Here is a 27629-nt window from a genome sequence, read left to right on the forward strand (position 1 = left end):
GACATGGTTTTCCAATCGTTGCGATATTCCGTGATTTTTTCATTTAGGCTGAATATCTGTAATCCCTTCGAATAGATTCATTCCTTATTTTGTCTAGGATAGTGCAGTTCTTCAGTGATCGCAAATACTTCATCTCTGCTACTTGAATTCTACTAGTTTCTTGACTGTTCAAAGTCCATGTTTCAGAGCCGTATAGTAAGGTTGGCACCGCCATAACCTTATAGAACTTCATTTGAGTTTCCATTCTCGTTTTTCCCTTTAGGGCTCTTGTAAGGGTTCCACATAAGTGTTGAAACAGATGTAGTTTGTTTTGGACCTCATTGTCGTGGCCAAAGGTGATATCACATCCTAGGTAGTTTTTTTTTATTTGCTCAATTTCAAAAAAAGGTCCGACCTCCAGTAACAGACACCGAAAAATCTTAATAATACCCAGTAGCATATAGGATGAGGAAAGGATGAGTAATGGACAAAATTCCCTTTTTCTCTTCAAAAATGTGCAAAAGTTCTTTATTATTAGATCTAAAGACTTATTAAGTTCATATGAACATGAAACACCAGCTGACCTCGTGGTGACTGTTCCCAACCTTCCACCGCTGACTTAGAAATACCAACTGGCTCATAAAATTCACTCTCACAACACTAGATGGTTGCATTGTATTCATGGGCCACGGTAACATCAGTTTTACCCGCCTAAAATTTCTAATTGTTTAAATCCGAACTTATAACTATCTGTTACTGGTGCTGTTTTACCCGTACTTGTTATCTATCTGAAATTCAATTTTTTTTCTGACCTAATGAAAACTCATTTCTAGAAAGTGATTTATTCTGCTGTATTATGGGATATTTCAGTAAAAAAAATCTTATTTCATGCCAATTTTATTTACATTTTCACTCTATTTATTCAGACTTCATTTTTATCTGGGTAGGTGCCCACCAGAAGGGGGGAGGGGAGGTTGTCATGGCACAGACTGCGCCATTGAAAATTTTAGGGGGGTTATTTTAAAGGGGTATTTTTTAACTTTTGGGGAGGGGTCTTAACAATATTTAGGGGTGCACCCTTGCTTTTAGGGGGGGCACTCTTGATATTTGCCACATAATAGCGCAACTATTCAATATTTTAATGGCTAATTGTGTTATAGTATTAATCACAACTATGTTTCAAAATAAATGCTAATGTTGCAGAATAAAATAATTTCTGAGAACTTAAATTTTTGTGTACACATTTTGAAAATCTATCATGATTTTTTTTTTTTTTTTTTCTTCTTTTTTCAGCTATTTGCCAGCAAGAAAGTTGTGAAAATGGCGGCACTTGTGATGAAGAAACCAAGTTCTGCAGCTGCAAAAATGGAACAGAGGGTGATTTTTGCAAAATCGTTGTTGATTGTTTAGACTCCTTAAAGGAATGCAAAGGTGATAATGGAAAGTGTACATATAATGTAAGCAATCAAAAAGCCAATGTGATTGTCCAACTGGAAAAGAGTTTGATAATTCATCAAAAAATGCAAAAGTAAGTATGCAGTGTTTGAAAACCAATATATTTTTGAAAAAAAAATATTATTTCAACATTTTTTTTTTTAATTTTAAAAATTTATTTCATTTTTGTTTATTTTTTAAAGGATAAGAATTTAGTAAAATATAAAAGAAAATTTTAATCTCTCAAAAGAAATATTGCTAAATATAAAGGCAAAAAGCAAAGTAATTAATTCGGTAAATGTTCTTAAATTAAAATGAAAAATTATGAAAGGAGTAATGTGGTGTATTGATCTAAATGAGATCAGGCAAATTTTAAGACCCTTGAAGAATTTTTCATAAAATTGATTGCTTCTAAAGAAGACGAACTAGTTTACCATGAGTTGGTCAAGTTGTTTGGTAGTAGAATGGTAATTTCAATGTGGTTTATGTGATTGCTGTATGTATCTATGAAGTTGAATTAAGAATGAGTTGTACTATTATACCTTAGTTTTATATCTGCTATGTATAGTCGCATAACAAATAAGTTACATAATTTGGCAAGGACGGATACAAGGGAGGGGCGGATGAACCCTGCAAAGGCAATTTTTCCGAAATAGAAGCACAAAAACGAAAGTGTAGGCCCTTTTTGATGACATTATGGAAAGGAATGAGGTTCAAATATCCCTCCTAGAAAACTTTTCGCATTGGAAGTTTTCAAAAACGCAATTTTTGACTATCTTTCGCAATGTTAGAAGAAGGCTTTTGGAGGTCTTCATCGGACATTTCTTAAGACGCGACTGCAGACATTTCAGCTAGTGTTTGGGGGGGAAATCGGTTCAGTAACTTTCTTCCAGTAGCTTCTAGAAACTGAAGTCTTAAAATCCGCAATTTTAGTCGACCTTTGATGATCTTAGGGCTAGGAGTTTTGAAACATTCCCCTGAAATTATTATGAAATTAAAGCCCTAAAACTCAATTTTTGAATGCCTCTTTCAACGTAAAATGAAAGTTAGAGGTTTGAGAACTTTCCTTTGAAAAATCTCTATAATTTAGTTGTTTTAAATAAAAATGCTGTTGCATCCCCCGCTAAGCATGCGTAATCAGATATGTAGTAAAAGGTAAGTTAAAAAAACCAACTGCCCCCTCCTTGAAACATTTCTGGATCTGTCCTTGTAATTTGGTTAATAAATAAATGATTAATCACATATCATTTTTAATTTCTTTTCTACTAATTTTATTTTTAGAGCAAGTATTTTTATTTTTCTGCACTATGCATGTCTGTTTTCAAAGTGTAAACTATTTAAAGTGCACACATACAAATGCAAATACAAATACAAAAGTGACGACCAGCAACAGGCTCTGGGCCCAACTAGATGGTCCTAGTCAATTTATAATCCCCAGTGAAAATCAATGGCCCTCTTAAAACTATCTAGTCCCGTGCCTCATTACCACCACTCTTCCGGTAAGCTGTTCCAAGGTTCAACTACCCCTGCTATAATAATAATTTTTCCTACTGTCCGTGTTAGCCTGAGATTTAAATAGCTTAAAACAATGACCCCTTGTCCTGTTTTCAGTGCTAAACTTCAGCCCCGTAACATCTTTCATTTTAATAAATTTAAACAACTGAATCATGTCCCCTCGGTCTCTTTGCTCAAGACTGTACATTTTTAGCCTTCTAAGCCTGGAATCATAGTCTAAATAAGAAAGTCCATTTATTAGCCTTGCAACCTGCCTTTGAACCTTTGCAATACATTAATATCTTTCTTAAGATAAGGAGACCAAAACTGAACAGCATACTTCAAAATGAGGTCTTACCAAACTTCTATATAAGGGCAGAAGAACTTCTTTAGATTTGTTTGAAATAGATCTATTGATAAACCCAAGTATCTTATTGCTTTGTTGCTAGCTATGCTACACTGTTGGCTGAACTTTAAATCCTGACTTATTAATACGCTTAGATCAGATCAGTAACTCCTTCTGCCTGACTAATGACTGAACCTTGCAAATAATAACTTGTACAACTCATTTCCATGCCCTAAATGTAGCACTTGACGTTTCCCAACATTAACAGCCATACCCCCATTTATCAGCCCACTCCGTAATATGATCTAGATCCTCTTGCAGCTGATTTGCTTGCTCTTCCATTTTCTACACTCCCCATAACTTTGACATCATCAGCAAAACAATTCATGTCCCAGAAATATTTTTTATAAATATCGTTCATAAAAACAATGAACAAAACAGGCCCTAACACTGATCCTTGTGGAACCCCGCTTAAAACCTCACTCCAATTTAAAGTAATTTCCCCTTACAACTACCCTTTGTTCCTTCCGGTCAGCCAGTTTTTTACCCAAATGAAAGTTTTCCCTCCTATTCCTATTTCAGCTAATTTGCTAAGTAGAGCAACCATGTGGTACCTTATCGTCCAAAGGTTCTTATTGTCCAAAGAAATGGTAACTTTGTCATAAAAATGTAATAAATTAGTTGCACAAGATTTACCTTTCCTGAAACCGTACTAAAAACTAGTCAATAGATTATTAGTCCTCTAAAAAATTTACTATCTTATTTTTTATCAATGTTTCAAAAATTTTGCAAACCACCGAAGTTAGACTCACCGGTCTATAATTTCCCTCACTCCCTTTAGACCCTTTCTTGAAGAGTGTGTAATGTTAGCCAGCTTCCAGTCCTCTGGCAGTGTCCCCGAGTTATAAGACGCATTGAAAATATTTGCTATTACATTTGCTAATTCCTCCGCACATTCAACTAAAATTTTTGGATAAATATTTGGTCCCAGAGCCTTAGTTTCTTTAATTTTTTTCAAATGAAGTAAAACGTCATCCCTGGAAAATACAAAGTCCTCAAGCTGTACTTGATTGATGACGCAAACTGCGAATAAGACAACAGTCACCTGCAATAATAACCAATTCTCCCAAACTGGCGATCCAAATAACTTATTTCTATAAAACCAGTCCGACCAACTTTTCTTTACACCCCATCCTATTCAAAGTCCGCATTTGTACAACAGATGCATCTTCGTCCGACATAACCGTGTAGTAACAGCTGTCATCAATAGGATCCGTTGTATCAGCAAACTCTTGGGGTCCGAGGAAACCGCAGCATTCAAAATGTTCTTGAACAACATTTTTTGTTATTTGGTTTACTTCACTCCATGCTGTGCTCAATACATCTGTCATCTTCATGCTCAAAACATTCAAAGCAACAATGCCACCTACTTCAGCAGAGATTGTTAGCACAGAAAGAACCAAATAAAATTTCATAAGGCAAGTCCCTCTTTTATAGGACCCAATCCATCCTAAAATTTCATTTATAAACAGTAGAGAACCAACACATAAAATTATATAGGTAAATATCAAGCTACCAGTGAAAAAGCTCTTAACTGTAGGAGTTGTAGCCAAGACCCACATGGTATTTTTAATTTCCTCAGCTGATAATAAAAGCTTCAACTAAAATGAAAGTGATTACTAACTAAAATTCAAATTTTGTGTTTAAATATAGATTACCTATTTAATTTTGTAAAGAACACGTTACTTATCTAAAGCATTTTATATATTATTTAAAAAATAAGCATTTTAAAATACTGAAACCATTTTTAAAAATCAATACATTGTAGAATTACAGTGATATTCTGTCACAACGATGTTCAAGGGGCAATAAATTTTGCTCGTTGTAATGGAGTTCAAGCAATATAATGGTAATTAAATTAAGACTGAAGATTAATTTCATTGTATTGGTATTCTTTGTAATGGGATTTCCAGGGTTCGTACGGGTCATGGAAATCCTGGAAAGTCATGGGGAAAAAAAACATAATTTCAGACCTGGAAAAGTCATGGAAAATTGAAATTTTCATTGAAAGTCATGGAAATTTATTTCAAGTCATGGAAAAAAGTTCCTGGACAAAGAGAAAGGAACAGTAGCTAAAGGAGCATTAGAATCTTGAGTGATTTAACAGTACAGCACATAAAAGCTATTAAAAGTGGAAAATTGAACGATCCAAAAGGCAAATCTGAATTTTGAAATCTCATTACATCCACTTCTGTCGCAGCCGCTTGCCATTTTTTGCGATGTGATTTTACTGCCTGGACATCACTTATTTTGAATTTTATGTTATTTTTAACACTTCTTATGTTTCATATCCTGTACTAGCAAAATTTCACGTTCTTAGTTTTGCCACGCCCACTCAAAAAAAAAGCAATTCAATTGCATGCGAGTTCAATTCCATCACTCATAAGGACTTTATTATTAAATTTATCAGAGTTTATCTTAATTTGTTGAATGTTTTAGAAAATAAAGATCTTAATTCTGGCGATAGAATACAGAAAAAGAGGAATTCTAATGCTCTAAAACAGTAATGCCCAACATACGGCACGCAAAACTAATCCATGCGACCCACTGCTATGATCAATGTCGGGAATTAAAATGTGTTCTGGAATTTCTGAATCTATTAATTTCTATGCATTTGAAAATATGCAAATTTGTAAACAAAACAAATATACTTTTGAATCAGAAGATTGATTCATTACTGAATGGTTTTTTTCAAAAAAGATCTGGTTTGGAAACACAAAGAACTAAACTATGTGGCTTTACTTCAAAGAACCAAAATACTGTCAAGTTACGTGGATGATTAAAGGCACCTGTTGACACTAAAATGTAACTTTTGAAGCAAATTTATTGAAACTTAGTGATGACTCATTCAACCTTTGTCCCATTCAATATCATTCTGCCTGTTTTTAAAAAAATATATCAGACATTTAAGCATCATCATATTCGTTTCACTGCATTTTTACTTTACTTAAATTTATATAATGAAGACAAATAAGAATAGTTTAGTTTTATAAGTGTGCACTTATATTTTTTCCATAACAAGTAAGTGCTTCAATGAGGCTGTGGCATTCATGTAAACGTTTTGCTAATGCTCATTTCCAAATATTACCAAGTTTGAGATTAAATAGTGCTATTCGCTTCGTGTAACGAAGTCATGAAAATTTTCATTGAAGTCATGAAAAAGTCTTGGAAAAGTCATAGAATTTTTTCATCCAAATAGAGTATGAACCCTGGATTTCACTGTATAATATCACCATATAATTTATGGAGCAAATACCACACTATGATTTTATCCAGATCTTATTGTTGCCAAACCATCCAAAAATAATCATTTTGTATTCTAAGTTACTTTATATATTTCTATCTTTATCAGATGTCTTTTTGAATGTTTTTCGACCGCTATTTGCTGAATCAGTTTTTCAAGATGTTGAGTATGTGTCTTTTTTTAAAGAAGCACATTAGAGTAATGAAAATTATTTCTTTCACAAGTCACTTGTACTGAAAAGAGCTGCAAAAATCAAGGACAGTGCAAGGAAAGATTCTGCATTTGCAACGAAGGCACCAGTGGAGATTTATGTGATATTGTGGATTGAATGCAGCAAGTTGAATGAGACTTGTCATAATGCAACAGCAGTATGTAAATATGCTGCAAGATAAGCCAGGAAAAGCGGCTTGCTTTTGTACAGAGGATGATTACACATTTGACGAAAGCCCCAAAGTCAATGCAAACGTAGGTTTTATTTTGGATGTATTCAATTTTTCTTGTATGTATGTGTAAAACAGTAGTGGGGAAAATCCATCTTTTTCAAGAAATTATGCTTTTCAGCTTCATGTAAAATGTATTCCACTTACGTTGCGGTAAATGTCACTAAGTTAATATAATGTGCTTAAAGAAGTCTGGGCATTAAAAATGTAGAAGGAGAACCATTAAATACCCCAACCAGCCTTGTACTGTCTAAAACAGTATGAGTTATGTAGGAATCTTGCTTAACGAAAAATAATTTCCAAGGTTTTTGAAAGATTTAAATGCAAAAAAAAAGCATTTATTTGAAAGGAACTTAAAAAAATCTGTAAGCTATAAGATTTTTCGCAGTAAATTACCACCCTAAGCCAGGCTAAGGCTGAAATGCATAAAATACACCTCTAGCTCAGTCATTCCATCCGAGGACTGCAAGTTTCGTGCTTCTTAAGTGTGCTAATTCTACATTAGCTACCAGTCTGTTTAGCTCTCTAGGCTCCTTTTAGAGGTTTTCCTCATCCAGCTCAGTTACTTCCTATTCTGGGCTGTTGAGTGCTAAAAAGTATGAAACTGCAGTCCTTGGATGGAATGACTGAGCTAGCAGTGTATTTTATGTAAGCTGTAAGAGAGTTTTTATTTTCATAAAGATGGCTGACTTTTACAGCAAGCTACAAGCTCTGAAACATTGGTAAAAGGTTGAATTGATTTGGCACTAAAAAATTTTTTGATCCTTCTACCAAAAATCCTTGAGCTATCAACGAAATTAATTCATTACATCCATGATTTCTGAAATAATTCCACACAAAAACATCTGAAGGTTCAAGGTCAGGAACTATTCAGCATTTAATTATCAAACATCATTGAAAATTTCTGTTTATCAATAAAGTACCTGCAGTGAGGTATCATAGTTGTTTGCTTTCAGTTTTCTGTAAACCTTTGAATGATCTATTTTCATTTCAAAACTCATCCTTTCAAATGTTATTTAGCTTAAATATTTAGCTTGGTACAAGACAGCAAAAGTGTTGTGTGTTACTTTAAGATTTTTGAGGATTCTTCCTTTATTGCAATTTTTGCTTTCAATGAAGAGTATTACGTATACTTTAACTAAAATGATATAAGCACTAGCTCTTTGGGTTATAAATTCAACTCAAAAAACTGATTTTACGTTGTTGATAAACAATGTATGAATTTATTTTTCAAGTATAGAGTGTTTGTTAATCAATGTATAGAAACTAGGGTGCCCGATAGGAGATCCCCTTGAAAACTTCCTTATTTGGCAAATTCTGCTGACGATTCAGCAAATTTGGATTCAATATTGCAACATGTGGTTATTATTTATTTTTAAAATGTTTTTAAATGATGGGTAATGGTGTCTTCTCATTAAATGCAGATATGTGCGCATGCTCATATTTTACTATTTGGTAAAGTTGGAATTTCATTTAGCAAATAGAGAATTTTCACCGTCCCCAAAAATTTTAGTGTGGGGTGCCCCTATATGGAAAACAATTTTTTGTAAAAGTAAAAAAAAAGTGATATTTTTAAGCACTTTTATTATACTTGGCCTGTTTGTCACGGAGTAATCTGAGGCCTGGTTTTGCTTATATTTCAGCAACTAGATCACTTAGAGACTTCTAGATTTCACTAAACTGGTTTGCTTAAGCTTAACACTGAAAAATTAAAATTCTGGAATAAAATTAATTATTTCGGTTAGGATGGAAAATAGCAAATTTCATGTAATTTCCCCATTAAATGTTTAAATATAAAACCCACTGTTACAAATTTTGTTGCCTTGCAACAGTAATGTTAAAAGCAATCATAATGAAAATTTTGAATTAAGGCTTCTCTGAAGCAAGGATGAAATTAGCAAGCATAAATCCTAGAGAGGAACAAAGTTTAAATTTTAGTGCCAACTGCTTAAAGTTTTAGACACGTATATAGTTTTTTTCCCCTTTAAGTACCGGGCATTTATATGAAAAAATAAGGTGAAGTTTCGTGATGGTAAAATTATTCTATTTCTAAAATACATTTACACTAAAAAGAATAAAATAACAGAATTTTATTAAAAAATACTAAGCACTTTTCATAACGCACTCAAAAGGACAAAATAACCTTTCTGGGTCAGAAAGGACAATTTAAGCATCCCAGTAGTTTTCAATTATTCCAAGAAAGTGACACCACAAACAAGGAAAAGTGCAGCTCAAGTCATTTCAAACCAAACTTTCCCAATAAGAAAAATATGCATGTTTGAACATTCAAAGTTATTATTGAAAGCTAGATAATGATAAGAAATTCTCTCCATGACTTGAGCTACACTTTTCCTTGTTTGTGGTGTCACTTTCTTGGAATAATTGAAAACTACAGGAATGCTTAAATTGTCCTTTCTGACCCAGAAAGTTTATTTTGTCCTTTTGAGTGCGTTATGAAAAAGTGCTTAGTATTTTTTTTAATTCCATTATTTCTCTTTTTATGTTGCTTTCTTGAATATATCACTCTTCTCATTTGTCCTTTAAAAAAATTAAAAGTGGAAAATTTTGCTTTACATTTTGGACACTATTACGAAAAATAATTGTATGTTTTAGCATCTTAGATTTTTTTTTTTTTTTAATGGACAAATAAAAAAAAATATAGATAAAAATTCTTCCTATGGGCAATACTTTCAGTGTATTTAAACTTGAAGGCAGTGCAAACTGCAACCCCCTTCAACATATGTCTGTGCAGGATATTTCCAACCCACTAGGTTTTGGCATTACTGGTCATTATTTTGTTCTATGATAATGCCATTGATGGTCTCTGTCCTATTAAAATGTTATAGAAAAAAACTACTGCCATGGTTTTTTTTTTTTTTTTTAAATCTCAGACTAAGTATTCTCATTTTGTTGGGACAAATTGTTCAATCATGTTAAGTAAGACAAAAAAGTAGTTCTGAAGGGCTAAAAAATACCCATAAAAAGAAAATAGCTTTTTTTTTTTTTTTTTGCTAATTAGAAGGAAAACAACCAATCTTTGCTAATAATAAAGCTCAAAGTTTGTCTGGAGCTCAGTGACCACGAAGCGATTTTTCAAAAATTCAATTTTATTCTTTTTCTATTCCACTTTTAAGAACATCTTACCGAGCAAATTATCATAACATTAATGAGTAAATTACCAAATTATCATAACGTAACATGGGTGAGCAAATTAACATAGCAAGTTGGTGAGAAATTCATCATCCATTATTTGCAAACATACAGGCAAACCAAATGACCTTTTAATTTTCTACTGCAGGCAAAGCCGTGTGGGTACCGCTAGTACTTAATGTAACAATATATTATCTTAAATATCATTTTTATTTTTATTGTTTCTTCACCAAACTGAAGAGGGTTAGAGAATTTTTATAATATACTATGAGAATGGGAAGGTATTGGAATGTTTGCCTACATGTCAATCTTCAGTTGCTCTCGAATCTTTTGAGTTGGCTTGTGCAGAAAATTTCCCAAGTTTTGATTTTAGTCTGGTAGAGTTTTTCATACATGTAAAAATCAGTGCTGTAGTTGGAAAAAAATTTTTTGTAGGAACTTGCCTTTTTATAGAGGTAGATGTCATGGTTGTTAAATATTTTTTAACTAAGAAAATCCCAGTTTACAGTACTTAACTAGCTTTAATTTGAAAAGTAGAGATATTTTACAAAATACCAGGATTAAAATCAATTTGCATGGAATTTGCATTATTTTTACAGTCACAAACCAAATATTTGGGGAACAGCGTTCTCCTTCCCCCACCCCCTCAACTACTCTCTAAATAGAATGTTTTTGTTGTAGCGCTTCTCTTGTGTTTTACTAATCACTGGTGGCACCCCCACGGCTTTGCCTGTAGTAGAAAATTAAAAGGTCTTTTGGTTCACCTGTATATTCACAAATAATGTATGGTGAATTTTCTCACCAATTGGCTTGCCCATGTTACAGTTCCACGTTATGAAAGCTTTGTAATTTAATCGTCCATCTTATGATAATTTTGCTCGGGGGAAAATGTTCTTAAAATTGGAATAGAAAAAGAACAAAATCGAATTTTCGAAAAATCGCTTCGAGGTGCACACCCCCATGCTACAAAACTAATTCTGTTCCAAATTTCACGAAAATCGGCCCAAACGGTCTTGCCGCCATGTGCGTCACAGAGATCCTGACAGACAGACAGAGAGAGAGAGAGAGATTCGGACAGAGAGACTTTCAGCTTTATTATTAGTAAAGATACCAAAGAGACAGAATTCATCTGTTAAACTCAAACTTATTGATAAAATCAAGAAGATGTAAAACAAGTTTCGTTAGTTAAAGAATTCAAAAATTTAAATTTGTTACTGTTGCTGTAAGTTTTTTTATAACAGAATAAGATACTATATTCCAAACATGATTATCTTTTATTTATTTATGATGTTTTGTATTGTTTATTTAGTTGTTATAAACAATGAAACTGCTTTACTTTTTAGCTATCTGGTGTGAGGAAAATGCATGTGGTGTAGGCTCTGAATGTAAATTCGAAAACGGAGTTGGATATTGCGAGTGTAAAAATTCAAAACAGTACTACAACTACAAAAATAATAAATGCGAAGGTGTGTATAATTGATAAAACTATTTGCTTGTTTTTCATTTGAAAAAAAAAAACCTGAGAAAAAAGAGAAAGAAAAAAACGTTTTAAGTACAGCCAAAATAGAAATGTTTGTGAAAGAAACATTCAAACATTCAAAATAATTTTGAGTATATAATAATTTTATTCACAAGCCCTACATATTACTATAATGTAAAATCTAAAATCATGTTATGTGCTTAGAGTGGTACTCCTCTCTCATACTCAAACTTGAACAGGACAGTGGATATGAATTACAAAAGCTCTTAAAGAAAACATAACAGCAAGAGTTAGTGCTTCCTTTTGTATTTTTAATCAAGTACAGTAGGCACTGTATTTGTTTAATGCCTACATAGCAACATTTTTTTCATTGGCTTAAACTTTAACAAAAGTTGTTTTGGGTGCTATGCATAAGCTTAAATGCTTTTGTACTTTGAAACCAATAAGATTTGAAATTAAAGGGATTTGAATGCTCTGGGTCCACAAAAGCAGCCAATGGACCAGCATGAAATTAAACAGATTAGGAGACCAGTAAGATTTTCTGATTTTTCCTCTAAAAACATATCAATCATTTTTTTTTATTTTTTTTTAACTAAAGGAAAAAGGGATTATTAGCATATTTGTTTTTAAGTAATGATAAAGTTTTGATTCAAGTAAAAACATTATTTCAAATAAATTTAAGATATCCATTTTGTTTTAATACTTTATTTTTTGTTGAAAATGATTTTTTTTAATGATTGAACCATTGAACATGAACATACGGATCTTTAAAATTCCAGTTATTGTTTCCTTAGACAAGTACCTCTTCTAAGGATACAATTGAAACTTTTTTTTTCTTCCTTTTTAAAAACTCTGAGTCATATTTATGTTTTTTCTGGGATACACAGACAGTCAGGTAGATTTTGTCCGATTTCCAAAAAAAAAAAAGCAATTTCATGGAGTCAGTTATTCCTTTTTAATCAACTGTTAATGTTACAATATTCCAGTCAAAATCGAAAAGGTATACCCTTTTTGAATGGAATTAATATTAGGAACAAAATAAACATTAGCAATATTGTGAAAAACCCCAAATCAGTATTTATACATCAAGATATATTTTATGACTCTCATGGAAAATATCATATCAAATAAAAATATATCCCATAAATATTGCTATAAATTCTATCATTTGGTTTTTTTCTTCTGAATAAATCAGCACATATTATTATTGTTCATTTTTATTAATATCATATACTGGTCACTTGGATCAAAAAATGTTTTTAGAAAATGTTCTATGCATTAAAAAATATTTTTTTTTTCTTTAAATCAAAATTGGTTGGAGTGGTTGCGTTGGTTGTGTTCATTTTTGTTCAATGTTAGAGAAAACTCACCTTTTCTGTTCTGAAGAATTACTTTCTCGTTTATGCTTCATTAACTGAACTTTCGTTACACTTGAAAGACCAGCCTCTTTGTTTGATGCAGCTCAATCTCGTTTAAAAGTAGCTTGAAACTCTCAAATCTAAAAATAATTCAGTTTGAGTATTTTAAAAACGCTTTTTCATATTGCTATTTTTTTTTTCATTAGAATATGACCCTTGCCTCTTAATGACTTGTAAAGCCAATCAAATTTGTGATGAGGGAACATGTAAGTGTATGGAAAAATACAAAGAAGTGGAGGAGAAGTGTGTTCGTAAGTATGTTTATGTGTATACCGTATTACTCCGCATTATCCGGCATGCCGGAATAAAGCGTGGTTGACCCAGCATACCGTGAAATTTGAATTTTCCCGGCATGCCGGATAATTTGAGGTTTTGTTTTATAAACAAATCAAAAGTAAATTTCCCCATTCAGTTCCAATCAGAAAGCAAACCACTGTAAGGAAAAAAATAAATAGGAGCTGGACTCTGGCAACACTGGCAAGGGGTTAAGGGCATGGCATAGCTTCCCATTCTCCCTAACCGAGAAGGTCTTGTTACCATTTGGGGGAGAAGTGGAGGAGTTGTCTCCCTTGTAGTTATTAGGTACAGATAAACTCATTAAGCATTTTCAAGTATCAAAGAATGCAAAGTCTTTGAGTTTTACATGGTCCTTACTATACTTATGGTCCTTTCTAAATGATGTCACAAGGCAGTGGCGTATTAGTCTCAATGATAATCTAATAATGCTTTAATTAGTAGGTTTGAGCTCTTATTCCTTTTGAGAGACAAAAATGTATAGTTTTTAATGTGTTGAGCTCATATTCAGACAGGGCCCGACTAACTATAAGTGAGGCCCAAGGCCCACAATACTTTGGAGGCCCCCCTCTCTAGTCTATCATTGTAAGTGAGCACAAAATAAGGTAAAAATAATGTTTAACAATATTTAAAACAGCTATGTTTTCAATTAATAAATTGTTAATTTTATTACTTCCGCAACAATGCATAATTTTTTAATGCTATGCATAAGATTTTTAAAAATTTGGGGCCCCATAAGAAGATGGGGCCCCAGGCTCAGGCCTAGTTGGCCTGTGCGGTAATCAGGCCCTGTATTCAGAAATTGAACTAAGGTTCTCAACTAAGGTTTCAAGGTTTTTATAAAGTTTTTGACATTATAAAATTTTATATCAAAATTGTTTTATATCTAGATCATTGCATTACTTGCAAATGTGTTATAGTTGTGCTTCACTGATTTTTTTTTTTTTTTTTTTTTTTTTTTTTGTGAGAAGTAAAATGGTTTTGTACACAAATACTTCAAATCTGAGATTTTTTTCTTCATTTAACCAGTTTGTTTTGCTTATAGCAAACTTTGTAGCGAGAATCCTGCTTTACTGGAGCTACATGTGTTGAAACTGAAGTGCCTGGGGTTGTAAATTGTCTTTGTAATGGCAAAATGTATTTTGACGGAAATAAATGTACAGGTATGTTTCTTCCCTCTGAAGTTAAAAAAAAAATGTTTATCTCTATGTATAAAATAACTGAATATGTGTGTGTAATTGTATATTCCTTTTACAAAAAATTGTGCTGATCTTCCTACAATGAAAAAAAGTGAATGGTTTTTAAAAGGTTCTCTTCTCTCTCTCTAAGGTAAACCTTTAAATGCGTTTCTAACGTTAAGAGCCCTGTCTACTACTGCCGAATATTGTAACACTGAAGGGGAGGTGGGGTCTCACAGACCGCTTCTAAAGAATGCAATGAAATTTAAACCAGATGCACTTGCCTAAAGATACTGATAAGCAAGAGTGGTGTTTAAGGTCACAAAACAAAAAGCTATTGGAAAAAACCATTCAATCGGGCTGAAAATAAAATAGGGGTGATCAGATGAACTTTTGAGCCGTCCTGTGAGACCGCACCTCCCCTGTTAAGGGTTAAAACAAGAAATACCAACTGCTCATTTAAAAAACGATTCCTAATCTTTCATTTGCTGCAACTTACTTTCCTTTGGAAACCCCTATTTTCCATCTATGCAGCCATGAAAACTAAATAATAAAGCAGTCTAGATGCTAAACTTGACATTAGACTCGGGCCCGTCATTGATAAGTTTTTCCAGGAAAGGGGGGGGGGTGCAAAGAGTAAATACTCAATGTAAATTGTACTAAAAGCAGAAAAAAACCACGCCCACTTTCATGCCAATACATTAATTTTAAAGGGGGAGATTCGCCCCTAGAACCCCCCCCCCTTCTAACGACAGGCCTGATTGGATTCCAGATACCAAAAGTGTCACCCAATACATAAAATTGAGCCAGCTAAAACAACGGGTCATTCTTCCAATTCTGAGCTCAATTTTGAATTTTAATGGTTTTGGTACCTATGGTAGGAGGGTCCTTCCCAGGTGTCACCTGTCTAGAGGGTGACACCCTAAGTGGGATTGCAAGTTTTGGGGGGAAAATGAAGCTAAAATGCATTTTTAAGACTGAAAATCTTAAAATTTTCTGGGGGGTACCCTTGGACCCCCACTTTTATTTGTTTCTTGTATATTAGCCCATGTAAAAAATTTTTATAACGCAACTAAAGTTGTTACTAAAAATTGCATGAATTTTCATGTTTACATATTTTTTTTCCTTTGCGTCTATCGTGGTGGGGCAGTGATACTACAAATTACCGCTTCGGGTGTCACCCATGCCAGGTACGTTACTGCTGTTTGCATCTGCTCCTATTCTTTTTTTTTTTTTTTTTTTTCAGATGGAAGCTGCTTCTTAAATGATTATAGACAGAAACTGTACTGAAAAATGTCCTCCAGGTCTTGAGAGGGATGATAATGGAATCTGTTGTATGTATATGTCCTATTCTTTGCTATTCTTTTAATCATGGGTATAATAATTCGGTTATATATCAGGTTAGCAGATTTCAAGTGAAAGAAGAGACTGCTCTAAAACCCTTCTGATATTTTTGAACTTAATGCATTTCCTGTATAATTATTGCGCAAAGTTGTGTAAAGTAAGTGTGTAGAAGAGTGAATAAAAGAAAGAAAAAGAGACAAATTGGTGTAAACGAAAAAAAAAAAGAAAAATTAATTTGAAATTTGACCTCTTGAATTCAAATTATGTTTTTCGCAGTCACGAGTGTGTGTGTGTATGTAGGCGTGTGTGTTTATGTGTGTGTGGGGGGGTATGTGTGTTTGTGTGTAGGGGTATGTGTATGTGTGTGTAGGCATGTGTATTTGTGTCTGTGTGCAGGTATTAGTGTGTGGGTAGTTGTGTGTATGAGTGTTTCGTGTGTGCGGGCGGAATGTGTATGTGTGTTTGTTATTGAGTGCAGGCATGAGTGTCTAGGTGGTTGTGTGTAGGTGTGTGTGTATGTTTAGGTGTCTGTATGAATGAGTGTGTATGTGTTTGAGTGTGTGTATGTATGTGTTTGTGTGCGTATGTGTACGTGCGTGTATGTATGCGTGTGTGTGTAGGATATGGACGCAACCTGGAGGCGGTTTTCGCTAGAGGATCAGTATCGTGAAGCGGTCGGTCGACGGTTATGCTGCAGATAAAGCCCTGGATCCGTCTCTTAAGTGGCGACACACTTTGATCCATGCACTGCGCGCCGCTTTCGACTGCGATTGGAGGCGGGCAGTCACGTGGGTTCAGTCCGCCATTTTGTGTCGTTGCCTGTGTGACTTCACTGTGAGGAATACTAGATATTTTCTATTTGCTATTCGTATTTTTCATCAAACGCTATCTTTAGTGTGAAGATGTCTTGTTGTAGCGCATTAAGATGTTCTAACAGTTCAAAATTACTATATCGAAATAACATTGAAATATTATTTATGTATTTTTTAAATGTTTTCATCAATACTGCTGTGCAATTTCAGATACTTTTTGAAACTCTTGTTGAAATTGTAATATTTTTTACTTTTCATGAAAACTGTCTGATGGCTTGTTAATTTTCATGGGATAATGAGGACATTCACTAAAATCATCATTAATAGTTCCTTCAAATATTGTAAAACTCAACTATGTAGCGGCACTTAATAAATTGCTAGCAGTAGTAAAATATTTGCCCCGTTTTTAAAACTGATTTTTCTGAGTTTAAGATAACAAAGCCGTCAAAAATTTAACTATACTTATTATTTTATTTTTAATGTAAATTTTCTATTGTTTAGTTAGTTTCAAAATGTCTCAATAACTGTGGCAAAATTATTTTAAGAACATGTCGTTTTGCTTTTAATTGTGTCATAGCCATGAGTTTCAGTGCGTTGCCAAGTAATTATTTATCTATTTTGCGCATAAAAATTAAGACATTAAAAGTTTGAAATTATTCATTAAAAAAATTAAGCTTCTTTGAGATTATAGTAACATGTAACTCAAGCCACGTTATATAATTACGTGAAGATTTTTTTTTTTTGCCCGGAAAAAATCTGTTTTCGTTTAATTTTTATTTTGATGTGAAAATCTTTTTAATTAAAAACATATATATATGATTTATCCTAGTATCTGTTAATTTATAAATTCATTATTACTATTTATAACTGGTTCGTCACAGATGTAATCTGCACTCTTTTATTTGAATTCCTATTGGTATCAAATAATTCAATTATTATTATTTTTTCAATATTGATTTAAGAATTGCGTTACATTATTATTATCAGTTCGTTGAATTTTTCAAGAACTAGTAGCATCCTTTAAAACCAGGTTTTTAATGAAAGGCATTTTGAAATGTAAAATCGTCATGAGAAACAAGAAAGTGTTGGTAAAATGTTTAAAAAAAAAAACAAACAAACAAACAAACAAACAAAAAAAAAACATGCGAAGAGTCCCTGCTGAAAAATAAAATCTTATTAAGTTAAACCTTATTAGTTTTGTTATTTTTTTAGAAGTGAATAATTTTCCATAAGAAAACTACACACATTAGTAATATAAATGATACTGCTTTGCCATGAATAAGTTTCAAAACTGTTGCCCACAAATAATTTTATGACATAATTAATTTAGCTCACTACTGTTCTACTCAGTAGTGGATTTAAGGGAGGGGGCAGGAGGCCCCGTGCCCCCCCCCCCCCAAAGGATGAATATATTTAAATATTTTATTCACAATTTTTTTAATTGACTTCTCCATAGCGTTTTTTTTATATAGTTAATTAAACAGAACACAAATACACATAGAGCATATTTTGAATAAGAGCATTTTTGTTTGCTAAAGAAGTCATACTGGAGTCCTAGAGTGGGCAGAATACATTTATACATTTAACTCGCTGGTTTTGAATTCAAGGGAACGTAATATCGCGATTCGTCCATTAATTTTTCTTTGATGGAATCAATAACTAACATTCTTCAAAAAATGTGCAGGCGTGCCCTAAAAGAATTATTTTGATCCAGGAAGCTATTTGCGAAATAATAGCTTTTTCTTTTTCAGCTTATAAAAAATGCAAAATTGAAAGAAATCATATCGTAGTTTCTTGAGCCAAAACCATGATATTAATGGAGGCGGCATGTAATATGAATATGTTATTTCAACTGTATCATGGCTTTAAGAACAATCAGCAACTGCTTTGAAATCCACACAGAAATTGTCCTGAATTTTTTCAGTAAAACTTACATGTTTAATAGCTATAATTTTCTTAATTAAATAATATTTTATAGTTAAAAATACTATAAAATAATATTAAAACCTCAAATGAGGTACGGGTATATTTTTTTATTGAATAACCTTGTCCTCGTGTTATAATCATTACCACATTGTTCCTAAAATTAAAACCGCTAATTTTATAGCATTTCGGTAACATTATTATGGTTTAGTATTTAATTGGCTTGAAACGTTAAAGATATGTTTTACGTTCACATTCAAAGTATATTGGTACATAATATGTACTGTTTGACTACGGATTGTATGTAATTCCGGCAATCTGCCGAGAGTAAAGACGATTCCATCTGAATTAATCTAGCAGGGGAGAAGGGAAAATAACGATGGGGTTTTGATGCACGCGTTTTATAATGTCACTAGTGCCTTGTTCATGTATTGCATTCTCTAAAATAAAAATAATGGGAAACAAAAATAGTTTCCATGGAAACAACAAAAAGAAAATAAAATATTTTCATTTCGTCCAGGAACGTAAAAGCAAAATGGTAAGGCTCAAAACTTTGTTGTAAATAAATAAATCAATTAGTTTTTGCCGTGAGAATATAGATCGAATATACTTTAGATTTAAAAAATGTTGCTGTGAGAAAATTTTCATTTTTACAAAACTAAGGCTAAATAATAGAGAGGCAAAAGTGCAACATCTGAAACAAACAAACCAGTTAACATCCCTATAAACTAATAGATGTGTCCATTTCCGCCTATAAACCGGACATTAGACTTTCCATGTAATCGATGGTCAAACAGTATGTACTTAGAAGTGGATCATTAGTTTAAGGGAATCCTAAAAAAATTAAAAAAAAAAAATACATTTTAAAATAAAGTAATGAAAACTTTTTTATGAAACATCGTATGTGGCAGGGGAGAGGGAGGAGGTGCTATTCAATTTCCCGGGTCCCCTCCGAGAGATTTTTCTGTATCCGCCCCTGGTTCTACTACGCCAACTTTCTAATAATAAAACGCATATTTAAAACACATTCAAGTAATTTGTAACTCAGGAAGTCTATATGGGGGGAAAAAAAGAAAATTACTCTTAAAAAATGGTCGAAAATTTCTTCAAAACACCTTTTTACTAATATTCGGTTTAATAATAAAAAAAAAAATATTTTACTAAGGTGAAATTCAACATTTTTGTATGCATATATCAGCTACATAAATTACGATTGAAAATCTGTAAACATTCGTTGAATAAAACATACTTTTCAATGAGCGAAAACTCTGTATTTTTCTACTATTGAGATAGGGAGAAAGTTGCGGAACGACACAAAATGGCGGACCCTGGAGCGTGTCGCCACTTAAGAGACGGATCGAGGGCTTTAGCTGCAGAGGGTGCTGGCGGGAAAATACAATCATAGGACATCAAAACAGTCAAATGAAAGCAATAAGCAATCGTGATTGCTCAAAAAAGATTGAAAGAAAGTAAAGAGTATTGAAACTTCAAGTCTTCAGGCGTTTCGGAGAACAAACTGATGATAGTGGTTGCAGTTATAGGATGTTGCATTCAGAAAATGTGGGTTAGGTCACCTTCTAAGTAATTTTCCGTTTTTCGTTGTACACTGTTAAAAAACATCCAGAAATTTTACGGCAAAAGTTACTGGCATCTATGTTGCCAGTAACTTTTACAGTAAAAGCCTATTTTACTGTAAAATTTTACGGTAGAATAACCGAGAGTTACAAAACGCAAAATGCGACCAGAATGTTCAAACTGGAAACCTTCGCATTGGCAGGCCAGTCGGGCCACATGGAGTGAGGGGAAATGCAATGTTATGTGCTTTGCGCTATAAGTCACGTGGTGTATTAATTGGCGCTGCAATCTTTATTTTTTTCGGTTCAACTTAAAGTAATCATTTTTTGTACTGTAAACACTCCATTTTACAGAAATATTTACCATAAAAGTTTCCTGAATTTTTAACAGTGTTGTAACTATTAACTGGAGACGCATAGAAAGTTATCTGAGCAGAAAATCTCTTCAGATTATTTTACAAATAGATACATTTTAAATTAATTTAAACGCAGTTTTACAACATAAATAAAGAAATTCTTGAGAGAAAGATAAAATTCTTGAACGCTGCTTTCGAAAACTAAACATTATATAATTTTCCGAAGAAAACAAAATACTGCAAAGCGTCTAATTACTAGCTTCACTAAGTTTTGTTTCTAACAATTCTGAGCTCAGATTGGATTTTATAATAATTGTAGAGAGCTTTAATCTAAAGCGTGTGTTTGGTTAGTTCAACTAAGTTTTTTAACGAAGAGCGTCAATAGGTTATGCTACGGGAAAGCGTTTGTGAATAAAACAACTCAGCAAAAGACTTTTTTATGAAATGGAACATGAACATTTGGGGCTTTTATTAAACAGTATAAAGTTTGTTCTTGGAGAAATATTCGGTTCTGTAGGAATTATTTTGTAATCTGCTGAACCAATTACAGATTCGGAATACATTTTAAATATTTGAATGGATTACTTTATTCTTTTACCCAGAGCTAACAGCCTAAGTGAAAAAAGAGTTGCTGCCCGTGTCACCAACATTTGCTACATTCGCGATTTTTTGCTGAATGGGCTTTTTATATTCGTTTTGTACGAGACCTATAGTTGGGCCACGAAGAGATGGCGAAGGAAGTGGAAGCGGAAACTGAACTTTTTGTTTTGTAGTAGGTACGATGAGCGAGAACACGCGAGCAGCAAAAACTTTACTGCTTGTGAAAGTATTAGATAAAATACGTGAAATTTTAGCTTAAAAAAATAAATTAATATGAACTGATTCGAAATTTAGAAAACAAGTTTTGAGGTGCAGATCTGTACCAAAATTTCAAGGCTGTAGGCGCTATGGGGCCTTCTCCTGGGCATCGGGCACAAAAAAATAAACAAAGAGATATCGTCCCCCCCTTTTTTTTTCGTTGTTTTAAATTGTCCTAAATTGTACCCCCTCCCTCCCATTCTCACTACTCTAAAAATGAGAGTGTCTGGATAGAAACGCTGAAACAAAAGGACTACAATTTTCAAATGTGATTAATTTAGGAAAGGGCAATATTCATACGAGCTTGATTTCTCTGAATTATTTGCCAGAAGGCACAAATTGCTATGAATTCATCTTCATCAAGTAGCTTAGGTATTAAGTATTCATCTAACTAAAATGCGTTGCTGGAATAATTGAGTACAAGAGCGCATCTTACTGAAACTTACGAAACTTCGATTTTAAAACACTTATGAGTTATAAAATTACTTTGCTCATATAAATTTATAAGCAGTATAGTTTCATTTCATCTAGAATAAAGTTATAGCAGCTATAAAAATCTATATTGTTTTATTTGTTACTTTTAGATGACTAAAAGTTCTAAATTATTTTATACGGTATGCTTAAGATAGACTAAAAAACCATTTTGTTTCTTCTTATTTTAAATACCAAAAATACCCATAAAAAGCTCGGCAGCGTTTTAAGATGTTTTTGAAATAGGTTTAAAAATCAATACTATTTTATTTGTTAGTTTTACAACGGTTCATTAAATTTATATTTTTTCAAGACTGTTAAAGAAATGTATATTAGTTTATTTCAATTATTTAAGAATGGTTAAAAAATTTCAGGTTGCTAAACATGAACTCGAATGACATTTAAACTAGGCTTTTAAGTTTGGCTGTTCCCGAAGGGGGGCAGGGACATCTGATAGCCCGGGATCCGAGCCTGAAGAGGGCCAGAGATTTTTAAAATGAGGTGTGAAGTATATGTAGGGATGTAGCGTAAACAATATGGAGAACCACCCGTCAAAGTCATTTGTGACAGGCCCCAAAATGTATTTTTATTTCTTACTAGCTTTTACCCGCGGCTTCGCTCACGTTCATGTAGTTTTTTTTTCAATCGATTCAAGTTAACGGTCAACACAGGCAGAGGTCAAATAGTTACCAAAAAATGGTTTCTCCCCAGTTTCGCCGGCATTTAAAATGGCCTGCCACTTTAAATGTATCAAAAGGTATGATTAAAACTGAAAATCAGGGGGAAGGGGAGTAAATGAAATGTCGGTGAAACTGGAAAGACTCCCAAAAAATCACACAAAATAAATCACGAAAACGTTCAGGAGTTCTAAAGAAGTTGGTTTGGGTAGTTCTCAAAAAATCCTATTCGAGTGAGGTCAATTATTCTTAAATAAAGTGAAACAGTTTCCTTATAATCCCGATCTCCGTCAAATAATATCCAGCGTTACATCGGCTATCTAAATTATTGTGTAATCTGTAATGTATAGCTTCTTACCGGAGTTATCGTCGCAAAATATGGTCAACAATCACTACAAATCCTGATTCTAATAATGTCTCTTTAGAGTGAGAACATCAAACATTTAAAATCACCATTAGAAGGAAATTAACAGTTTCTAAATAACGTAAACGATCTTAATTACAATACCAAAAAAGTTCAGAGTGAAAATACCATTAAAATCAAAGTAAGGACAACAGTTTTTTTATAAGTTCCCATTTAAATGAGGAAATAGTACAAAAAACTTCTCATTTCGCAAAGAGAAAAATCCCCAAAAGTCTCTATTAGAATGGTCTCTATCAGCGTTTTCAAATAACATTTCCCTCTGATGATCTGTCATAATTATTTCCAAAAATCTTCATCAGTACAGGTCCGATAGGATAAAAAAACAAATAAAAAAACAAAAACAAAATAAAAGAAAGAAAGAACAATATTCTCCATTGTCGCCATTAAAATAGGGACATTAATTAAACAAAATCCTAATTAGCATCATTAACCCTTAAAAATACACACAGGAAAAAGAAAAAAGAAAATGAAAAGTTTCATAAAAATTTTAAATAATTCGCCAATGCACTAACGTAGTCGCCTGGTAAGGTTGGAAATAAAAAATGAGTTTGGTGGATTAATTTACATTTTAATAGTAGTTTAAATGTTATTTAAGAGTGTTGCTTCACTAATTTGGCGGATTAATTTTAACTTCAATATCTCATAGTACTAAATGATCTTTCTACCACAATTAATTTGGCGGAATTTTTACATTTTAATAGAACTTTTGTAATAGCTGTAGCGCCCAAATTTTTGAACACTCGTCCCGAACACGTTATCATAACTCTTCCTATCAAATAAGTTTTAAAAATGTCATTTTGTTTAGTTTCATTTTATATTTTTGCAATTAAAAGCAGCGTTAAAATGTAAAAAAAAAATAAATCCAAATCCATTATTAATCACCAAAGGACCACAGTACCATACATTCGCCAGAGACTTGCCAAGTTTATGAAACTGCGAAAATGTTTGGTTAATCTATATTCATAAGATATGATTTTTAATTCCGAACAGAAGACGCTATAAAGAAAATGTTTGCATGTATTTGGCCGTTCCTGGCGAAAAATAAATCTTTATTCGACGGTAACTGGGGGTAGAGGGGCCGATTCTATTTCATAACTTTATTTAGTTACCAGATACTTGTACGTAGCAAAAATGCCCGGCGTTGCCTGGGTCTGTAATAATTATGAGAAACAATCGCTACTTTTATTCATTCTCTGCTGTAGCTGAAATAACTCAAAACACACCGCTTTGACGTGATTAGAAATAGAGCTCCTTTCTAACCCATAAAAGTAAAATGGCAATAAGTATGAAGAACAAAATAGCACTCTTTTAGAAACGAAAAAAAACGATACTTAAACATATAAAAATTTGAGGAATTTCCAAAATATGAAATTAAACTTCACTTGTTTAAAAAGATTTACCTTTTTTTTTCGAACATAGTCTAAAACTTTCTGTATATTGCTATTGAAGTACAAATTTTTAAAAAACGTAGCCGCCTGTAATCCCTTAGTGCGATTTAAAATGTTATTCAATTTGCATTAATCGTATTGGGATACCTTAAATGAGGCTCCCCTCCCTATTTTGTAAAACTGTGTGTTACTCATTTTAATCGAAGAGATAGTGTCGCCAAATACTGAGATATTTCTGGTGATTATAAAATGTTGCTACCCGAAATGTTTCCAGTAAATAGTAAAAATTTGGCATTTGTTTAAAAATGTGCACAAAGACAAATTAATGGAAGTTTTTGTGCTGTTTATGGATTTTCTTGATTTAGTTGGCGAATAATTTTATGTGTTAACAAATTTAAAGAAAGAAATATTAAAAAAATGGCGATATTTGGTAACATGGTGAAAACCGAAAAACAGTATTGCGTATTCTTAAGCTTCGTGAGAGTTGAAAAAATTGCCGAATGCCTTAGCTATTGAAATGATTCTACAAAAAAAGTTTGGCTAGATTCCTACTAATCTGACCCAGTCAACACAAAAAAAAAAAAAAAACGCATTAATTGCCTCAAAGTTGCATTAAAATGGAAAATAATCAGCCAAATCCATGTATTATTTGCCAATCTTGTGCAAAAATCTTGCTTTGTGCAAGATTTGACTTGAGAAAAGCCTTGAACGGTCACGAAAAGCAAAGATAGTCAATAATACAACAATTGTCGCTATCGACAGGGAGTTGAGATGATACACTAAATACTGTATTGAGTTGAGGAAAGCCTTCGAACATGGAACTAAAAAACTCATAACTCGTTTTTTATTCTACTTAGAAGTTTCGAACAGGTACCATCTTCTGCAGAAAAATCAGAGCTTTCGATGGACATATAATGTAAATATATGCAAGTATTTTTTCATCCCCATATTAGAGAATTTATACCAAAATTGTGATATAATGCCCCCCTAAGGGGGTTTTGCTTTGATTCCTTTGTTTTGATTTATTTGGCGAAATATTTTGCAATCAAGCGGTGAAGTTATTACGCCGTGATGCTCATAAAATAGCGTAGTTTTCTGCTATTTTAATGTAGTTTTTTGACTTTTTAGATTTTTCCCTTTACATATGCATGAAAATCTATCTTTATGCCAAATTTCAAGTATGTTAGACACTCGGAAGTTCGTAAACATTTTGATGAGTGAGTGAGTGAATGAGTCAGTGTAAAAAATAACACTTTTCAGATAGTTTTAATTCCATAACTATAAGAGGTACATTCATGAAATTTAGGATTATTGGTCTGTTCGGCAGCTCTATTACACATACAAAATTTCAAAAACTTAGATTTAATAGTTTTTGAGAAATGAGGTAGTGAAAAGTAGCTTGAAATGGTTCGTGTAAGATACATACTGGCAGATGTGTCGCCTGATTTCCGAATTTGGCTGACACACTGCCGTGTGTCTAAATCTTAAATGATGGCGATTCACCGCTAGAATATTATGTCTATTATGTTATTTCTTGCGGGGATTAATAATAATTAAGAAAAAGGTAAAATATTCCATTCAACGTGTTTTCTTTGGGGTAAATTACAGGCTTCAGACGGTTTATGATGTAATGTAATTTCAGAAGAATCGAAAAGAATTTTTCCCGCAAACACGATGAAAAATTACTGTCATTCACTCAGCGTCAAAGCAAGTTATAAGTTACGGCATTTGTTTGTTTTACCTTTTTCATCCGCCATTAGACAGTGACTGCAGCGCCCCCTCTAGTTTATTGGAGTTGCGAATTAGTAATCTGAAAATTTCGTATTTAGATGAAATTTTGCAGTTAAAATTCCTCCATGTAGTGCACAACTGTGTTTTTTCCTCAAAGAACGTAATTTCACTCAAAAAAAAAAAAAAAAAAAAACCCTTCTTTTAATGCTAAGTCTGCTTGAGTTAAACCATTAAAAAAATATAAATATCATCAAACCCAGAAGGTAATATTAACAGTCGGAATCTGTAACCATGGTAATCTGAAAAAATCAGAGCAACATCAACTTTGGTCAAACGAGAATAATGAGCAATTCGTGATTGCTCAAAAAAAAAAAATCGAAAAATTGTTTATACTTTTCCCGACAAATCTCCGGTAGCTATGAGCTCAGTTTTTCTAAAAAGGTTTGACAATGAAAAAACTCATCCACGTTTCTTCTGGCTAAAACCTTTTCTCTGTATACAAACTTAAATGTGACATGTTTACAATTTGAGCTCCACTTCAGTACCGTGAGAGAATGTCCATCTTGATGGCAAGTCGAGCAGGTTTGGACAATAGAGTTGTTTAGAAGATTAACAAAAAAAGAAATAAACTTTTAAAACTTTCTTAGAAGAAACTGGTTCCTGCGTCATAACATCTCCCTACTTTGACTGGTGATTGACACAAGAATACAGTTTCATGAATTATAAATCTCAGATGAAGCACTAGGTGAGGCGAAATTTTTTGGAAAGTATTTTTCAAGTTTACTTTGAAAATGTGCCAGAGAAATAACTTTTGTGAGAACCATAGTCTGTTTTCAAAAACCAATATTGTTACAGAAAAATTAAAACATCGTAAAAAGAAAACAAAATAAAATTCTTCAATAGAAATAATTTTTAATTTATCATCTGCGTAGATTTAATTTTATGATAATTTGTAAAGATGTTTTGACAGTTAGTTTGAGGTATTATTGTTTTTACTTCATTTTTATAAAAAGGAAGTATTGTATTCGCGGAAAAATTTTTCACTCAAAAATCGACCTTAATTTCTATTTTGCTCACCCCCGAATGAATGTTGAGTTTTTTTTTTCCGACTCCACCACACGTGGATAAGTGCCTAAGAACGTATAGACACCCGAAATATCCATTTTGACGATTCCCGAGTTAATTACAACGAGTTTTCTCGCGACGTCTGTAAGTACGTATGCATGTATTTGCGTATGAATGTCGCATAACTCAAGAACGGTATGTCCTAGAAAATTGAAATTTGGTACGTAGACTTCTAGTGGGGTCTATTTGTGCAACTCTCTTTCTGGTTGCATTCAGGTGTTTCTAAAGGGGTCTTTTGCCCCCTTTTTGGGGAGGAAATCATTGTTAATTTCGATGTAAACTCAAGTGGTGTTACAATTTGGTGGACACTTGCGATTTATCGCCAGTCTTTTGGTCGCCAAGTTTTGTCGCCAATTTGACGACTATCAAGCCTGATTGTTGAACACGCGTCACTTGACCTAATTTTTATTTTCGAGATAGACTGTACAA

General features: G+C 32.9%; 1 protein-coding gene across 1 annotated transcript; it reads right to left on the minus strand.

Annotated features, from left to right (window-relative positions):
• Positions 1-1394: 1394 nt before the first annotated feature.
• On the minus strand, positions 1395-4875 carry LOC129216714 (CD63 antigen-like). Its single transcript, XM_054850931.1, is given in 3 exon segments — positions 1395-1469; positions 4320-4421; positions 4423-4875. Coding segments are annotated over 3 exon segments (630 nt in total).
• Positions 4876-27629: the final 22754 nt, after the last annotated feature.

Source organism: Uloborus diversus, chromosome 2, assembly GCF_026930045.1.
Source record: "Uloborus diversus isolate 005 chromosome 2, Udiv.v.3.1, whole genome shotgun sequence".
Lineage (NCBI taxonomy): Eukaryota > Metazoa > Arthropoda > Arachnida > Araneae > Uloboridae > Uloborus > Uloborus diversus.